Source organism: Egretta garzetta, unplaced genomic scaffold, assembly GCF_000687185.1.
Source record: "Egretta garzetta isolate BGI_Z169 unplaced genomic scaffold, ASM68718v1 scaffold234, whole genome shotgun sequence".
Lineage (NCBI taxonomy): Eukaryota > Metazoa > Chordata > Aves > Pelecaniformes > Ardeidae > Egretta > Egretta garzetta.
In genome coordinates this window covers 1,436,910-1,454,084 of record NW_009259528.1, presented here as the reverse complement: position 1 = coordinate 1,454,084, position 17,175 = coordinate 1,436,910, and the positions used below count along the sequence as shown (strand labels likewise).

The 17,175-nt window shown below is 48.3% G+C and overlaps 1 protein-coding gene across 1 annotated transcript in view; it reads left to right on the top strand.

The window, feature by feature from the left end:
• PCDH15 (protocadherin related 15) overlaps positions 1-17,175 on the top strand; it is a 326,536-nt gene that overhangs the window by 244,152 nt on the left and 65,209 nt on the right. Inside the window, exons 21-22 of the mRNA XM_009637544.2 lie at positions 8,716-8,856; positions 11,106-11,218. Coding sequence (XP_009635839.1) covers positions 8,716-8,856; positions 11,106-11,218 — 254 coding nt within the window. The remainder of the gene's footprint in view (positions 1-8,715; positions 8,857-11,105; positions 11,219-17,175) is intronic.

Here is a 17,175-nt window from a genome sequence, read left to right as displayed (position 1 = left end):
AAGTGGTAGGCAAAAAAATTCCATACCACTGATGTCAACCTTAATAAATCATCATCTGTAGCAAAGGATGCAGGTATTTTACCTACTGCGTTACTTTGCGACTGTGGAAGTGCTCGTTCAGTGATGTACCTGAGAAAAGATCATTTACCTGTGGCTTTTGACTTCTAAAGGACAAGTCACAAATCCAAATGCGAGCATTAAATGGCCAATGATGGTGGCACAGGTACAAAAATAGCATAGGTGAAAGATGAGAGGTTGGAAGAGACTTGTGGTGTAGAGGTTTGGGGCTTACAGTAGCAGAGTGTTTCTGGAGTGATTTAGAAACTTACAGCATATAGATATGGAAGTGCCATGAGTGACTATGATACGCTTCCACAAGCTGTCACAAGGGTGAAGAGTGAGGTTTTACTCCTAAACGAAGTATTGGTTGATTAATTTATTGGAGAGGCGCATTAAAGGTTATCTTGTTCTTCTTTACAAAACTCCCCCCATCAAATCTCCGTGCAGTAAATTATTTGCAGCTCAGTGTATCTGGCACGTACGAGTGTGCGTACGTGTGAATGGCTGAGCCGGGATGAAGATGTGCAATCTTCTTAATGTAAGACAAACCTATACAAACCTGATGCCTAGAACCTTCAGCCGTCATTAGAATGCGACTGTTAATGATAGGATTGGTTTGGTTGCAAGAATCCATGGATTTCTGGTTGCTACGAACAGTTACCAATTCAAAACAGACATTACCTATGCCAGCTTCAAACGCTCCCAAGTAGGTGTTTCGTTATGGTTTTATTTTGACCTGTGGATTTCAAAGTGGTCAAAAAAATCTTGGCCTGAAGGCATAACAGAGCTCTGATAGTTATTCCTTCAGGTCCTCAGTGAAATGTCAATTAAAACATAGAAATCAGTGCTTTTCACTAAAGGCCAGAGCAGGATTTGAAGGGCTGTCTTGAGCAAATGTCAGTTAAAGTTCTTACCAGTTTCTCCTCTCCTTCCCTTTCTTTTCCAGTTTCAATTCACTTTTTTGCAGTGGTGAGAATATAAATTATGTTTCAGGAGTTACTTATACATGTGGTAAAACCAGTCTAATTTAATTGAAACCTGGTAAATTGTGATTTGCCTGTGTTCCATGGAATATCATAAATCAACATTACTGTCCTGTGCTTTCTTGGAACAATCCGCAGTGTATTTTTCTGCAGTTTTAAAACAGTTATATGGTATCTGACTTCTCAAATTGCTTAGCGCATCCTATCGTTGCTCACCCTGTCTCTCCCAGAGGAGTTCACATCCAGTTCCAGACCCGCTGCGTGGAAAGGGTTAGAAAATGCTAAGCAGAAAGCAACAAAAACGGGCCAAGGGAGCCAGGGGGAAGGAAGGATGGTAACAGACTAGAGCCATGGTCATGGCTGCCAAGGAGAAACTTGAGTACAGCTTCATGTCTTTTTGAATGACTGGTGTACTGTAGTAACAGCAAAATCCTCAGTTTTGCAAACACAAGTGGCCTGCCCCAAAGCAGAGCTTCATAAGATGCTTGAGGAGTGGCAGGTGAAAACACGTGGAACCGGCATCTGGCCACCGCTTGGGCCACCCGGGTGCATCACCACGCCTGCCCTCGGCAGCGGTGCGGAGACACAGCTGCGACTGCTTTTGAACTGCCCCCCTCTTGCTGCTCTTCCATCCTCTGTCTTGGGTTTGCTATAGGAAAGATAGGGACAATCTTTTTAGTAGGGCCAGCTGGGACAGGACAAGGGGGGATGGTTTTACACTGAAGCAGGGGAGGTTTAGACTGGATCTAAGGAAGAAATTCTTTGCAGTGAGGGTGGTGAAAGCCTGGCAGGGGTTGCCCCGAGAGGGGGTGGAGGCCCCATCCCTGGGACCATTCCAGGCCAGGTTGGCCGGGGCTGTGAGCAACCTGATGTGGTTCAAGGTGTCCCTGCTCCTGCAGGGGGGTTGGGCTGAGTGACTTCTGGGGGTCCCTTCCCACCCAAAACATTCTGTGATTCTATGATTAACTTAAACATAAAAATAAATGCTAATGCATATTGTACGTGGCCACAAAAAAAAAAAAAAAGTCACGGTGTCTTTGTTTCCTATGCAAGATAATGTCTAGTCTGAATTAAAATGGCAGGGACGGCCACTTTGGGAGCAAGAAACAGGAAAGTAAAAGGACTCTTGTGGCTCTGTGGAACGATGAAACCAAATGCACAGCAGAGTAGTGATTTGCTTTTGAAGCTTCAGAGGTCAAACTTGATCAGTCTCAAGGCTGGGAAGCTTTTGGTGATGAGAAGGGGCTTTAACCCTGGTTTATTTATGGTTATGCACCAAAGTTTACAAACGTGTTTTAAAAGAGACGATTGCATGTGGAGGGGTTTGAATGGGGTTGCTTTTTTGCTGGCAAAGGGGCTCCCTGTGATGTGTTCAGCATTTTTGCAGGTCTGTACAGATGGCGGTACCCGTGCCTATGCGTTCAAGGCCACCCAAGGTCATCCTTGGAGAGCACAAGAGTTCTCTTCATTGCGAGCAGTTTATGCTTTATCGAGGTGGCGTGCTGGTGGAAGACACCCGATGATCACGTCTCTGTTCTCAAAGCTCTTAACCCTCCCAGTGCTGTGAAAGGAGAGCGCCACGAGCTGTTTGATAGACACGTAGTTTGCATGCTTTGCTTATCAGAAGGTGAACTTTCCCAGGATTAATATAACTCGAGGTGTTTGCTTTTGCCTTTTTTCTGTGGTTTTTGCCTTTTTTTTGCATGGTTTATCACGGTAAAAGCTGGAATATGTCTTCTGTGGGCAATTCCCCTGCATATTCTGATTTTGTTGGTTTGAAATGTCAATAGAAGCAGATGCAGAACACTAATTTTAATGAGCAGACGGCTTCCAGAGCTCCAGAACATCCAATTTAATGGTTTAGCCAATCTTGTAACACTTTGTAAGGTTTTTGTTCAATGGAGCCCTTTTGTCACACGGAGAGTAATTGTCCTGACTGTTTCACAGGCGCCCAGTGAAAGTACGATGAGAACAGATATTTAATTAGAGATTTCACAGATATTTAATTGGAGACAAAAGCATTCTCAGGCAGTCCAGGGCTTGATCTTTTAAAAACTATTACTGCTGGATTTCATAGTGTCTGCTGGAGATTTGTATACGGGAAGCTCGCTGCAAATTCAATGAGTTCTTGAAGTAATTTCATCTCACCACTTTCAAAGTTCATGTTCTTTCTGTGTTCGGCTTGTTATCGTCAATAATTCAGAATTTCCAGATTTAGCAATTCAGAATGTCAGGCCCTCTTGTTGAGTTACACGCTAAAGAAAAAAATCCTTCAAATTTTAGGGTTTATATCCCTGAATTTGTGGTGAATATGCGAGTGCACCATTCACAACCCGTAGCTGGCGTAAGACCCACCACAATCATTTGCCTGCTCTGTGGTCTGCCCCAGCTTCAATGGTCGCTTTACTTTGAGCGTGTTACAAAGAACATGTGCGGCCACCGGTACGTTTTGGTTTTAGTGTCGCTTCCCAACTGTTTTCATAGAATTAAGTTTACAGAATTTGCCTTGGTGAACTCTTCACAGTGCAAATCATTGCAATTTGTGTTGAACGCTACAGATGGAGATAATTTATTAAAATCCTTACCAGTTTCATGTTTTATTTAGAATACCCTCAGAAGTTTTTTGATTTGGGTCAGCTGGTGAGGGTTCTGGAGCACAAGTCTTATGAGGAGCGGCTGGGGGAGCTGGGGGGGTTCAGCCTGGAGCAGAGGAGGCTGAGGGGAGCCCTCATCGCTCCCTACAACTGCCTGAGAGGAGGGGGGAGCCGGGGGGGTCGGGCTCTGCTCCCAGGGAAGGGGCGATGGGACGAGGGGCACCGGCCTCAAGTTGTGCCAGGGCAGGGTGAGGTTGGCCATGGGGAACAATTCCTTCCCCTTGGGGCTGTCAGGGGCTGGAAGGGGCTGCCCAGGGAAGGGGTCGAGTCCCCAGCCCTGGGGGGATTTAAAAGAAGGATAGATGAGGTGCTTACGTACATGGTTTAGTGGTGGGATGGCAGGGTTAGGTTAAAGGTTGGACTTGATGATCTTAAAGGTCTTTTCCAACCAAAGCGATTTGATTTGATTCTATTCTGGTTTTTTGTAAGAGATTTTATAAGAAAGTGGCATTGAGCACAAAGAGTCTCGGTAAATGAGGCTGTATTGCTTATGCCACTACTCCATGCTAGTACTTAGGGGCAAAATCCAGGTCATTTCCCGGAGGCCCACCCGGGACCTTCACGAGCAGACGGCAAATGAAGGTGAAATGCATTTTCTCCCACTCTTCCCTGGACCAGGCCAGTCTGGGTTTGCACGTCTGTTACCCATGTGGATAGTGGAGGTAACGACTGCTGGCTTCCTTCCGAATTGCTTGCAGAGGTGAAAGCATAGAGAAGTTACGTCTGTGTTACACTTCTCACCGTTTTCCCTGGCTTTATTGCCTTACAATTCCTCTGCAACCCATCTGTGCCGGGCGGGAGCTCTCGGCACTGCAGACGGGCACCTCCGCGGCCCCGTTGCCCAGGCCCCCGCAGCCTGGCCATCCAAGGCAAACGTCGGGGACGCATCTGTGCCTGTCAGCTGTGCCCCCAATGAATGTCGTTCCCCCGGAGCAAATGGAAACGGAAGGAATTAGGCAGCAATAAAAGAAATAATGGAAGCTGGATGAGCTGTAGATCTAAGTTTCGTGTTAGTCGTGAACTCTCAGGAAGACTTTGGTTTAAGAGAATGAACGTGGTTCCTGCCCAGTACAATCCTTGCTCTGTGGTTTATTTGCAAATATCATTGCTATATTCGAGTTTTGCTCTAGACACAGGAATGCGTCTAAATTAATTTAGAACAGAGGCAAAAGATGATTAATATTTGAGATAATTAAAACCCGCTTCTAAATAGATTTCCCTGGGAAACCTCTCTGGAGATTTCACTAATTTCATTGGTGCCAAAATGTAGTAAATACAAAATAAATCCCGGTTTTGTTCTTTTCAGAAATGACGGGAGGAAAGTGTCCTTGATAGTTACATCAGGAACAATAATCCGATGAGATTTTTGTTTATTTAATAACAAATTACCTAGCGTGCGCGGGTCTAATGATGATGATAGCTTTTAATCTTCCAAGCAAATGTGAGGACCATTACTCTGAAACCAAATAGAGTGGATTTCAGCAGGTAATTTCCTCTTAATTATAACGTTGAAGAAGGATGACTGAGTCGGAGAGTGCCAGGGGGATGCTGTATAATCACCTCTGGGATGCTGTGATCTTTGAAATTTCTCTTTTTTCCAAGGATTTGCGCTCTTCAGTATGCGTGGTCCCATAAAGTGCTTTTTACCGCTAACGTGGTCTTTCCCATATTACTTCACTGAGCGCCAAAATGCGCCTGGCAGAGCAGTTCCGAGTAGCGCACGGCGCTGGCTGGCTGGCGGCACCGGTGGGGCGTCCCGGCCAACAAACCCTGCCCGGGCTGCCTTGCCTTGGAGGGCTCAGGGGCAACGGCCTCATCGGGGGGGCGGGCAAAGTCATCCAGAGGAGCCGCTGGGCGGGCCTGCCCCCAGCCTCGGGGACCGTCCCTGCCAGGGACGCCGGCGCTCATGGGGAGGGCGGCCGAGGTGCCTCGGCTGCCGTGTCCTCTGCCTTACTCTTTTAGTATTAGACTTAAGTGGCCTTGTTCTTTTCACAGCTGTAAAGTTGATACCACCGATTAAGTTCTTACAGGCTACCTATAAGTTTTAATTCAAATAAATATTCTTCAGCGAAGGGTCACTTTTCTCACGTTGAAGTGTGGTTTATTCATTGAATAGTCCTCCTCCTCAGAAGTTAACGTGGCAAAATCCAACACAGTGTTACACAGCTCCGTAGCATACGTTTGCATGATGGTGCCTGTGCTAAACCCACTCCAGTAAAGTGTTTAGTTTGCCTCTGTGTCTTGCCTGAGCATTCCAGCACACTCTTGTTGCACCAACAAGATGTCCGTGTGACTTCGTGAGCTTAAACCACTTCTGAGCTGCTCCTGGTGCTGTTTGCAGAAGTGACCTTCCCGTTGCGCTGTGGTTAGCTGCTGTGGAACACCGGGTATATTCTCAGTAACAGCAGAGCTGCTTTAATACCTCAGCACTGAATGCAGGCTGTTAACGAAGCTGCGGGCTCTGGTATTTTGTCTGTTTAAATACAATGTAAAGGTCAAAAACTAATCTGAGGTCTAGACTTGGAAGCATTAAGAAACTGAGATTGTACTGGTGATAGGACCTGAGCGCTTCTCTGAATCTACCAGTTCTGGGCTCCCCGGTTCAAGGAGGATGAGGAACTCCTAGAGAGAGTCCAGAGGAGGGCAACAAGGATGATGGGGGGCCTGGAGCATCTCCCCTAGGAGGAAAGGCTGAGGGAGCTGGGCTTGGTCAGCCTGGAGAAGAGAAGGCTGAGAGGGGATCTCATCAACACCTACAAGTATCTCAAGGCTGGGGGTCACGAGGACAGAGCCAGACTCTTCCCAGTGGTGCCCAGCGCCAGGACAAGGGGCCATGGGCACAACCTGAAGCAGAAGAGGTTCCAGTTGAACGGGAGGAAGAACTTGTTGACTGTGAGGGCCGCGGCGCCCCGGGGGGGCTGTGGAGTCTCCTTCTCTGGAGATCTTCAACCCCCGCCTGGCCGCTGTCCTGTGCCCCCTGCTCTGGGTGAGCCTGCTTGGGCAGGGGGGGGGCACTGGGTGAGCTCCCGAGGGCCCTGCCAGCCCCTGCCAGGCTGGGATTCTGCGATTCTGTGATATTTAGCAAATAACCTAGCTTGAATTTTGCGGAATGTCCCAGGTGTCTACATATCCAGGTAACACAGGCTTTGGGCTGCTGAAAAACCGGTATTCAGACATCAGTGTGCAAACCCCCCCCCTTTCTTTGCTTTAAACCCCTTCTTTGATGCCCCTTACAGCTCTTTAGTACATGGTTCATATTCGTTCTGGCTTCTTGGCTTTAGCAACTGCTGCTGCATCACCTTTTAATCTCTGAGAACAGTGGGCTGCTGCCCGCACTGGCTGTGGATGGGAAAATGCGATGACTCCCAGGCATCCTCTGCAAACAGGCCATGGTAGGGTTTCTCTCGTCCCAAAAGCGGCTGGATTCCTGCCAGAAGTGTCTGCTGCTTTTAAGTTAGATGGGTGCCAGGAACCATCGTGCCGCTACTGGAGAAGCTCTGCCGGGTGCAGGTGGGAAAGCGGCTGTTGCAGCAGAGCCTGCGGTGCTACCAGGCAGCGGCAGGACTGTGGTGAGTGGCGTGGCGGGGGCTGCCTCAGGCTGTGCTGGCAGGCATGGCCTTACTGCATGTCCTCTGGAGTCCTCTGGAATGGGATCACTGGGATATTACGGGTACTTTAAGAAACTTCATTCTTCACAATAAACGTTATTTATTTAGGCAGTTAGTGTTAAAGCAGTTTAATCAGGTAAATAGCTTGCTATTAGAAAATGCTGAGTTACTCATCTGAAAAATTCATCTATCATGAGCCTTTTGGCAATGCCCCTTCTGATTCCTCTTTTATTTTGGTATTTGTGGGTGCATACGCGTGCAGACAGTTTGTGGCACGTGCATGGGCTGCCTGTGCTTGTTCTTCATCAGTGAAAGAGGGTTTGAACGGCGGGGAGGGTTCATTACGGGGCCGTTGGCAGTATGGGATTTTCTGTTACCACCCACGTGACCAATGTGTTCTCCTTTTTGTCTCCCGGCGTTGTGCGGAGGGCCAGCTCTGACCTCCGGCGGTAGGTGGCAGGGGCGATGCCCAGCGTCCCGGTGGGGAGGGCCGCAGGCACCCGGTCCCTTCACGCAAGCGCTTGCGTCCCTCTCAGCCGGCAGAGCGGGGCGGGCTCACCCCATCGGTCAGGAGGGTGTGGGTGGGAGCTTTTAGGTGGTTGTGCCAAAATTGCTAGACCTGTACGGCCCATAGAAAGGGCATGTGTTGGAGTATGGAAGCACTGCAGGCCCTGTCATCTCGTGTTTGACCTCTTAAGAGATGAGGGGTTTGAAATGGATTGGTTCTTCATCGCTCAGCTTCGGTGAAGAGTAAAACCTTCAGGTGCTGCTGTTTGATTTGTGTGGGAAAAAGTCCATTTGGGCCGCAGGGCGGGTTTGCCCAGGCCAACCCGTGCTGTCTTCATTTCATTTCCCCTAAAAGAGAAGCAGTGTGAATGCTGGACTGCCCTGGATGCAGAACCATAGTCTGACTTCGAAAACGTGATCACACACCTCTTCTTCCCACCTTCAGCAACAAGGCACTGTAACTTGCAGGACAAGCTGAGTAAGCGTTGGAGGTTTTAGAGTATTTAGAAGTTTCTTCAACTTCCAAGGAGTTTTTATAACATGTTAAAATATTTTTGAAAGGTGTATTAGCCAACCCTAAGCTGTGCCCGTCTTCTGTTACTTAAAAATGTCCATAGTTATAAAACAGACTGCTGCTTCTGTCTGGATTTAGGTAGGTGGGGTTTTCAGCGCTCATCTTTCCAAACCTCTGGTCATTTTTCTTACTGGACCTCTTGGACATCACCGTAAGGTATTCTGGGGGGGAAGCAGGGGGAACGCTTAGTAACAAACCCAGTTCTGAGGAAGGGAAACTGCGAGCTTTGTTCGTGATGTTTACTAATGTTGCATTTTAATCCTTTACCAACTTCACCAGGTGTGTAAAGAATACAAAAATACGCCAGGCGCCTTGTTCTTGCCTTACAGGGCACGCCGGCAAGTCGAGTGCGATACAAGGTAGATGTCGTCCAGTTTCCTTACAGCGCCAGCATTTTTGACGTGGATGAAAACTCAGGACGTGTAGTAACCCGAGTAAACCTGAACGAAGAGCCAAGTACGGTGTTCAAGGTAGGAGCTCGCGGAGACGTGCACGGTCAGGAAACGTTGCCTGCGTTTGATGGAATTCCTTTTCCCTTCACGTTCCTCTGTGTTGCTTTACATTGCGGAGAAAGATGGGACATTTTATTTTGTTTGTTTCTTGACGTCCTTAATTTCTTCCTGGGATGTGTTTCGTGCCTCTTTGATTTCGGAAACGTCTTGAATGGATGCGATTGCTGCCGGTAGGAGGGCAGAAGAAACAGGGAGGTGACTGACGGAAACCTCGGTGTTTGAAAGTTACCTTGCTGATCTCTGTTTTCACCAGGGCTGTCAGCGTAGGAATTTTGTGAGAACTTTGCAAGAACGGCAAGATATCTCGTGCAGTTGGGTAGTTTGGGACCTCCTGTTCACAAGTGCTGTAATCCAAAACCACTGGCTTTAAGGAGACTTAAGTTACTGTTCCTGGAGAGCCTCAAGTGTAGTTAGTGTGGAGTAAGTTATGATTTTAATCAAAATCATTGGGACAGATCTCCCCTCCTAAATCCGTGAGTGGAGGGGGTGGTTAAAAATGAAAATTAAAGTGTGTCAGTAAACAAAACCCAAAATGTATCTGTCAGATGTGAGGGTTTATATGTAATTTCCCTACTTGGAAACTGCCCACATTCTGCATGGTCATTAAGGTTTCTTCTTTCAGTTACTTGTTTTTGAAATGAGGCTCAAAGAGAGGTTTGTTTGCATACTTTTCCATTCTAAGGAGTAAAGCTGTCCACTGTTGTCCACTTCTGAGAGCCCATCAAGCGTGACCGTGAGCTCCAGTAGCGTTGAAATGCTGTCAGTTTTAGGAACTTAGGACAGCGCTAATCTGAGTTCTTCTCAGTTTTTAACTACCGAGGTAAAACTCAAAGGGGAAGAGAATTACCTCTTGGTTCACATCACCGTAGCGTAGCTTTTCTGCTGTTGCACTTTTATTTTTACTTCCCATTAATTATTTTGTGTGGCTGCTTTCTGAAGCTGTGGCCACGTAACACGCAGGTGATGCGCAGGTGGGCACGGAGCTACGTTTCTATATGAAGACTGCTCTATATTAGGGCAGACCGATGGTAAATTTAGCAGAGTGTTACTTTTCAGAAAATACAGATGGGTTTTAGGGAAGAAGCACAGAAGAGACTCCAGAAATCAGTGGTGTGGAGACTTTGCATTGGTATTTGCATCTAGGCCATTGGGCTTGTATCTGCACTGGATCTTCTGTGAATTTTTCCAGGCAATTTTTAACATACTCGTACTTTCCCCAATTGCCATGCCTGGCACTGGTGAGTTCCCTAACATATTGGCTGAAAAAAATGTCATCTTTGGTTTTAAGCTGTCTCTTCACCGACCTTTTCTGAGAATAGCTTGAAATCAGTTGAAAAGCCTTTGAGAGAATGAGATGGTGACCTGCTCCATCCAGTGTCCTCCTGAAATAAGGACAAATGTTAGAGAGAGAGGAGACTGGAAAACTGTCCCTTACTCCATGTTCTGTGGGCCGGTCTCTCATCCCTTTGCGAGCAGATAGCTTACATTACATGAAGCAGGTGAACCTATTTCAGATTCACCTGAAATTATATGAAGCAGGTGAACCAGCAGCCAAGCACAGAGTAAACAAACAGGCCTGAGTAAAGCTCAGATAAGGAGAAGATTTATAACAGGCCACCTTTGCAGACGGTCTGCTGCTCTTGTCTGTGTTTTAGCACACCAAAAATCTCTTTTCTAAGAGGATTCTTTTGGAGGTAATGTTGCTTTTTTTTGTTTTGATACCAGACCTCAGTTTTAAACATTAATGCCAGCAACACAGAACTCTTGCCTAGCACTTTCTCTGTTTTATTGGGAGTTCTGGGTGGTTCTTCAATAACGGTTACTCCACTGCGTAAATGTAGAATTAAACTCTAGACCGTTAAAGAAGTTGGAATTGATTCTGGAGCTCTGCATGAGGGCAGCCTGTGATCAGATGTGAAGGGAATCCCCTGAAAAATGTGCTTGAGGATTGGAGAGGTATTTGTAGAAGACTTGTATTTGAATTCCAGTTTACTGTGTTTCTGTACATTTTCTAGCAGGGGGTTCAACTTGTGGACGGCCGTCACCTTTCTCCTCTGGGCTTTGTTCCTATACAATGTACGATTTGTAGTGGCAGGAAATCTCATCCGACTTGTAAGACCCTGAAAATACAAGAAGTATTGTTGGGAGTCAGCATCAAAAAATGTCCTTGCCTACACTAAGAGAGTGATTTTCTGTGTTGTTTGTAGCTCGTGGTCATTGCGTATGATGATGGGGATCCTGTGAAGTTCAACACCACTACGGTAGAGATTGCTGTACTGCAGCCTTCAGTAATCCCACGGTTTACGCAGGATGAATACAGGTAAAGCATTTGCTGGTTTGCATTATAGCTGGTATTTTTTAAGTTGAAATAAGCTCCTGTTTGAATGCTGGCCTGAGATACGTGGGCGATGAAAACGATCTGTTGCCAGCATGGAAGTGAAGCACCCTGCATACACCTCAACTTTTGTACCTTTCTGCTGTTTGATTTGGCTCATGGTAGGAAATAAAACACAAGGTTTGAACCAAAGCACCAAAAACCTTGTGTACCTAGAGCCGCTAAGGTAGTTACTGATGTTAACTCTTCATGAGGAAATAAATTGGATGCTGCTCTGAGGAGAGAGCAGCCAGCGCTCAAGTCCACCAGAAGGCAGGACCGTGTGAAGTGACGTGCAGGACGTCTTTGCAGCCCTCCCGTTTGGCACAGTGAGGGTGGCAGAGTACTTTAGAGTTGCTTCTTCCTCTTAGCCACAAGTCACTTGGCAGCCAGCCGTTCCCTCAGCGTATCAGATAGCGGGGCAACATCACCCCCTTAGCAGGGTGTCTCCAGCTGAAAAGATCTGGGCTGTAGGTGACAATGAGGGCAAGGAGAGGTTTGGTTGAAGGTTTGGTTCACAAGCTGTTGAAAATGTCAGTTGTGGATAAGCAAAAAAAATTCGTGCGTTGAAATTGTAGCTGGGATCCCCAGGGCTCTGGGTTAAGTTTCTTCCTGTCCATTTGAGCGTGTTTTGATCCTGTGCACCATTCATGTGGGACAAGAGATAATTCGGATGCGGCCTCTTTGACATTAGAAGTGCAGATGATAGTTGCTATCACTACAGAGTCCTGATTTGATAGAGTTTACCCTCTGATAATTTAATAAAATCAACCCCATTTTCTTAAATTAAGTAAAAAAATAAAAAAATAAAAAAAAAAATAAAAGTAGTGCCCAGTCTGATTAGTTCGTTAAATTTTGTTACAGAGAACGTGTTCATAAACAGTTTGGCATCTGTATGATGGGACAGGCTCAATGCAGCCAGCGTCCCGATATCGAGAGGGCACAGCCTTGCTGCAGTATGTGCTCTTGATTCCAGCGTAGCACCATAACCAGTATCGGGATATAACGGGGCTGGGACATTTATTTTCAAAGCAAAGTACTGCAGGAAGTCAGAAAACAGAAACTGAACGTGGGATTGTTGGCTTCAGTAGACCCCAATGAGAGCAGTTGCTCAGCTGTTTCAAGGAGTTGAGACACAAATTCGCGGTGTGCCGGCTGCTTTTCCTCCTCACGACGGAGCATTAGCCTTGCAAAGCGATTCCTTGGAGAAATGAAAAATAGCAAAATACCACCAGTCCTCTACTGATTTTGTGTTTAGTCCTGAAACAAATATGAAATCAGAAGGAGCAGTGCAAATGGTAAACTTTGCATTTAATGGTGGCGCAGATGGTAATCCTTTGCTGAAGGGTTTTTCTTGCGAGAGGTTACTCCTGCCGCTCACTCTATTTTATTAGGTACCTTCAGGTGGATGGAGTGTAATTTAGGTAACGCAGCAAAAAGCAGTCCTTTAAATAAGTGTTCCCATTTGTTACTGTAATTTCAGACACCGTGTCAGTGCATGCACTCGCTGAATAATATTTAAAGCCTTTCTGTAATAGACTTGACCTTCCGTGCTGGTGTTTTCAGGAAAAAAGGGAACAAGTCCTATATCCATAGCTGTGAGGAAAAAAATAAATGTGTCGCCATGTTCAGCAGATAGAGATGAAAACAAGATGGTGGGAGCCCTTTCCAAGGTGCTCCCCCTTTGGGGTAAATCAGAAAAGCTCGTTTACCAGCCCTCAGGAGCCAGGCAGGGGCCGGAGCCGCTGAAGAGCCTCTGCGCTGCTTGGGGCACGCTTAGCAATGCGCTTTGATTCCTCTTCCTTTTATAACTTTATTCTGAATATTCCACGGAGCTGGTCCTCGAACCTTACCTGGTGATCCCGAGCAGCGTGTTTTGGGGAGGCTCCGCTGCAGCCACAGTGCCAGCCCACCAAACCCAGCCCGCCTCCAGCCTCAGGAGCCCTTGGAGCACAGCCTGGGCCACCACTGCGATGCAGGAGAGGCGTCTTGCAGTTCCCCCGGCAGCCAGGGCAGCGTCGTTGCTGGTGGGACGGTGGGAAGGGACTGTAAGGTTCAGGAGCGCTGCCCAAGGGTGCGTTGCCTTCTGAAAAATGGGCTGAGCTCGCACGTCCTGAGGCCACCTCGAGCTCCAGTTTTATCCCAGGAGATGGGAACTTTATTTCACTACAACGAAGAAAGCTTACAATCAAAGGTGGCTCATCGCCCTGGTACTCTTAGGTGACAACTGAATGGCCCATGTTATCTCCTGACCCTTGCGACCTCCTCAGGTCAACAGCCCAGTTTCCCGTTCCAAAGAAACAGCATTACTCCATTCCTGGTAAATTCCTTGATGCACACTGTCATGAAAAAAACTCTTAAAATCTTTTGGGGTAACTGCAGAGGCAGTTATGCCTTTTCTTCAGCGTCGGAAATGAAATGAAAATGGCCCCAGAACTTTCTGATTCAGCTGAGACTCCCTCAAACATTTTGGAGCGGGACTGGTTTCGATTCCTAAGGCTTTCAGGGATCGGCACACTCTGCAAACTGCACTTGGTGTTCGGTTTCTTGACAGTGATGCAAGCTGAAGCTGGCAGGTCTCATATAACCTTATTTTTCAGTTGACATAGAATAGCTTTAGGGGAGATGTCAGCACAGAGTAATGGTGCTGCTTGCAGAGTGATAAACTGTCGGACGTGGATGCTGGAATTTCTGAAGGATTGAGAATTAGCGGCTTTGGAGTGGGTTAGTATTGATCTTTGCCTGCATAATTATCATCATCTGGATGATTCTAGCGTTGTTTCCTAGCTGGTTTACAAACTTCATGCCTGTGTATTTAGAAGAAGGTCACAGCTGAACAGTTGTACAGAACAAAGCTGCCTGCGCGGTTGCAGCACATATTACAAATCAGGAATAAAAGCGAAAGAACGGGAGAGAGGGGACCATGAGCAAAAAGGCAGGGCCGCGTCGGGCAGCTCGGGAGATGGAAGTGCAGCTCTGCCCCAAGCCCTCTGCTCCGTCACAGTACGGCGGCGCGCTGGCCTCTCCGCCTGCGGTCCTGCTCAGCCCGCGGCTGATTGCTGTCCTCGGCCTAAGGTGGCTTCTGCAGGAGGCAGGAGTCAAGTAGGTGACAGTCGGGGATTTGCGTTTGGTTCACTGGCTCTCCCTCTGTGTTATTCCGTAATTTGGGGCAAATGAATTAGTCTCTTCCAGTGAAACCCTGGCAGGGGTTGCCCAGAGAGGGGGTGGAGGCCCCATCCCTGGGACCATTCCAGGCCAGGTTGGCCGGGGCTGTGAGCAACCTGATGTGGTTCAAGGTGTCCCTGCTCCTGCAGGGGAGTTGGGCTGGGTGACCTCTGGGGGTCCCTTCCCACCTCCAAAATTCTATTATTCCCACCCCCCCCCTTCTTTGTTTAGATCATAAATGATACTGGAGGCTTCTAAATGCTGCTGCGCTGTACATACAAAGCAGCGAAGGGAAGCTGGGAGCTCCGAGATCCATAAAACACAGCATGGAGCAGTTGCTTTATGACAAGCAAGTGATAAAACAGAGTTCCTTCCTAACGACCGAGATAGATGACCGCTAAAGTACGCCAGAACGACATCTGCTGCAGCCAGCCAGCTCTTGTGGTGGGAAGCAGCGAGTCGGGCCCAGCAGCCCGGGTGTAGCGTACTTTAGGACGTTCCTCCTCCGTGCTCTCACGCCCTGGTAGAAGCAGAGCAGCACCAGCCAGCAGGTCTGCGTGATCGGGTCCAGCAGCGTGGAAGGTGCCACCCCAGGGGCTTGCAGGCCGTTAGCGTAGTTAATGAGGGCCAGGCGATCCATGCCTAGAGCTCCTTGCACATCACCATCCCCTGGCGACCCTGGTACGCTGCAGCTCCCACACAGAATCACAGAACGGCAAGGGTTGGAAGGGACCTTGGGAGATCATATAGTCCAACCCCCCTGCTCAAGCAGGTTCTCCTAGAGCATGTTACGCAGGACTTCATCCAGGGGGGCTTTGAATATCTCCAGAGAAGGAGACTCCACAGCCCCCCTGGGCAGCATGGGCCAGGGCCCGGGCACCCTCACAGTCAACAAGTTCTTCCTCCCGTTCATTCAGCCTTTCCTCGTAGGGGAGATGCTCCAGTCCCTCCATCATCCTTGTTGCTCTCCTCTGGACTCTCTCCAGGAGTTCCTCATCCTTCTTGAGCCGGGGAGCCCAGAACTGGACACAGTGCTCCAGGTGGGGTCTCACCAGGGCAGAGTAGAGCGGGAGGAGAACCTCCCTCGCCCTGCTGGCCACACTCCTCATAATGCGCCCCAGGATGCCATTGGCCTTCTTGGCACCAAGGGCACCCTGCTGGCTCATGGCCAACTTGTCCTCCACCAGGACTCCCAGAGTCCAGATCTCCCCCTAGTGCATCCTTAGATGCCAGCCTAGCTGCCTCCACCGCGCTACAGCAGGCTCCCAGCCAGCATCGCTGTTCTGAAGCCGCAGAGGTTAGCTGCATTAGCAATGTGGATCCTTGTCTTCTTGGATCCTTGTCTGTCCTTGTCATGGATATTAAATATGACTTTGAGAGAGCTGACAGCAGCAGCACCTGCTGAAGTGTTTTCCAAACCAAGCAGTGTTTGCTTGTTCCACAAAAATGCAAAGTGTGAAGAGGCGAAAATCAGAAAGAATCAAAGGCCTGTAACATGCAGACATTTAATTGTAGATGGCCAGGCCACCTCTGGGCCCGCTTGACCTTTTGCTGCCAGGGAAGGACGCTGCTGCTGATGCTCTTCTTGCTGCGTCTCCCTGCGGGGCGGTTGGCAGCCAGCTGGATCTTGCTGGGTCTCCGAAGCCGAGGGGGGTACAGGCGCCGAACCCGACGCACGGGGCGGTTGTCAGCAGTGATGGTGCCTGAGCTGCCACCTCCCCTGCCCCTCTCCGGCCAAGTGACAGCCCGGAGGGTGCTGGGCACAGCGAGGTGATGAAGGAAGGGGTGCGGGCACGCGAGACTTCCCGCATGGTTGCCCAGAAGGGGCTGTGGCCGTTTGCACAGTTGGTTGAGGTTTTTGATGCTGACTTTGGTCTCATTCTGCTTAGTGCTGGCGAAACAGCCACGTCTCCAGCAATAAATCACGTGCTTGGGAAAAGGAAATCAGCTGGTTTGAGTGCTCCTTTCCCGAGCTCTTATTTCTCTTGTCTGATGGCTCCACCCAGACCACCTCTTCGTTGAACTCCAGAGCAAGTACTTGATCCAGAAGTTTCCATTTCTTCCAGACAGGCAATGGCAGCACTTTCATTTCTTAATTAACAGATTATAATTAGTAGCGCTACGGAACAGCGAAGACCAGATGTGAAGTGAACCTCGGATGAATATAAAGAGATTTTTTTATTTTTTTTTTAGCAAGCCCATCCTCTTTATGAGCACGTTCTCATTTTAAAAAAGGAAAAGTTCAAGGAGACTTGGGATCTTTCTCTTGTTTTGTTAATTAATAAATATCGCCTCCTCTGCAATGACAAGGTCATTGCTAACCACAGTGTGCTGCTGTAGCAGGAAATGAAATGTTAACCCATAACGGCAGCGTTGGCTCCTCGCTATTACCTGGGGGCACATTGAACTGGTGTTCAGCCGTTCCACAGGTGACAAAGGAAAATACTGGAAACTTTTAGCTTCTGTTAGTATTGCATGAGTGGTCCCCAGCCTCTTCGAAAAGATGTGCCCAGTTGTGGGGCAGTCTGAAGTTTGGTTCCAACTGATGAGGAAATAGGTAGAGCTGTGAATTGGAGGCAATTTCTTGGTGTAAATCACAGAATGGTTTGGGTTGGAAGGGACCCCCAGAGGTAACCCAGCCCAACCCCCCTGCAGGAGCAGGGACACCTTGAACCACATCAGGTTGCTCACAGCCCCGGCCAACCTGGCCTGCAATGTTCCCAGGGATGGGGCCTCCA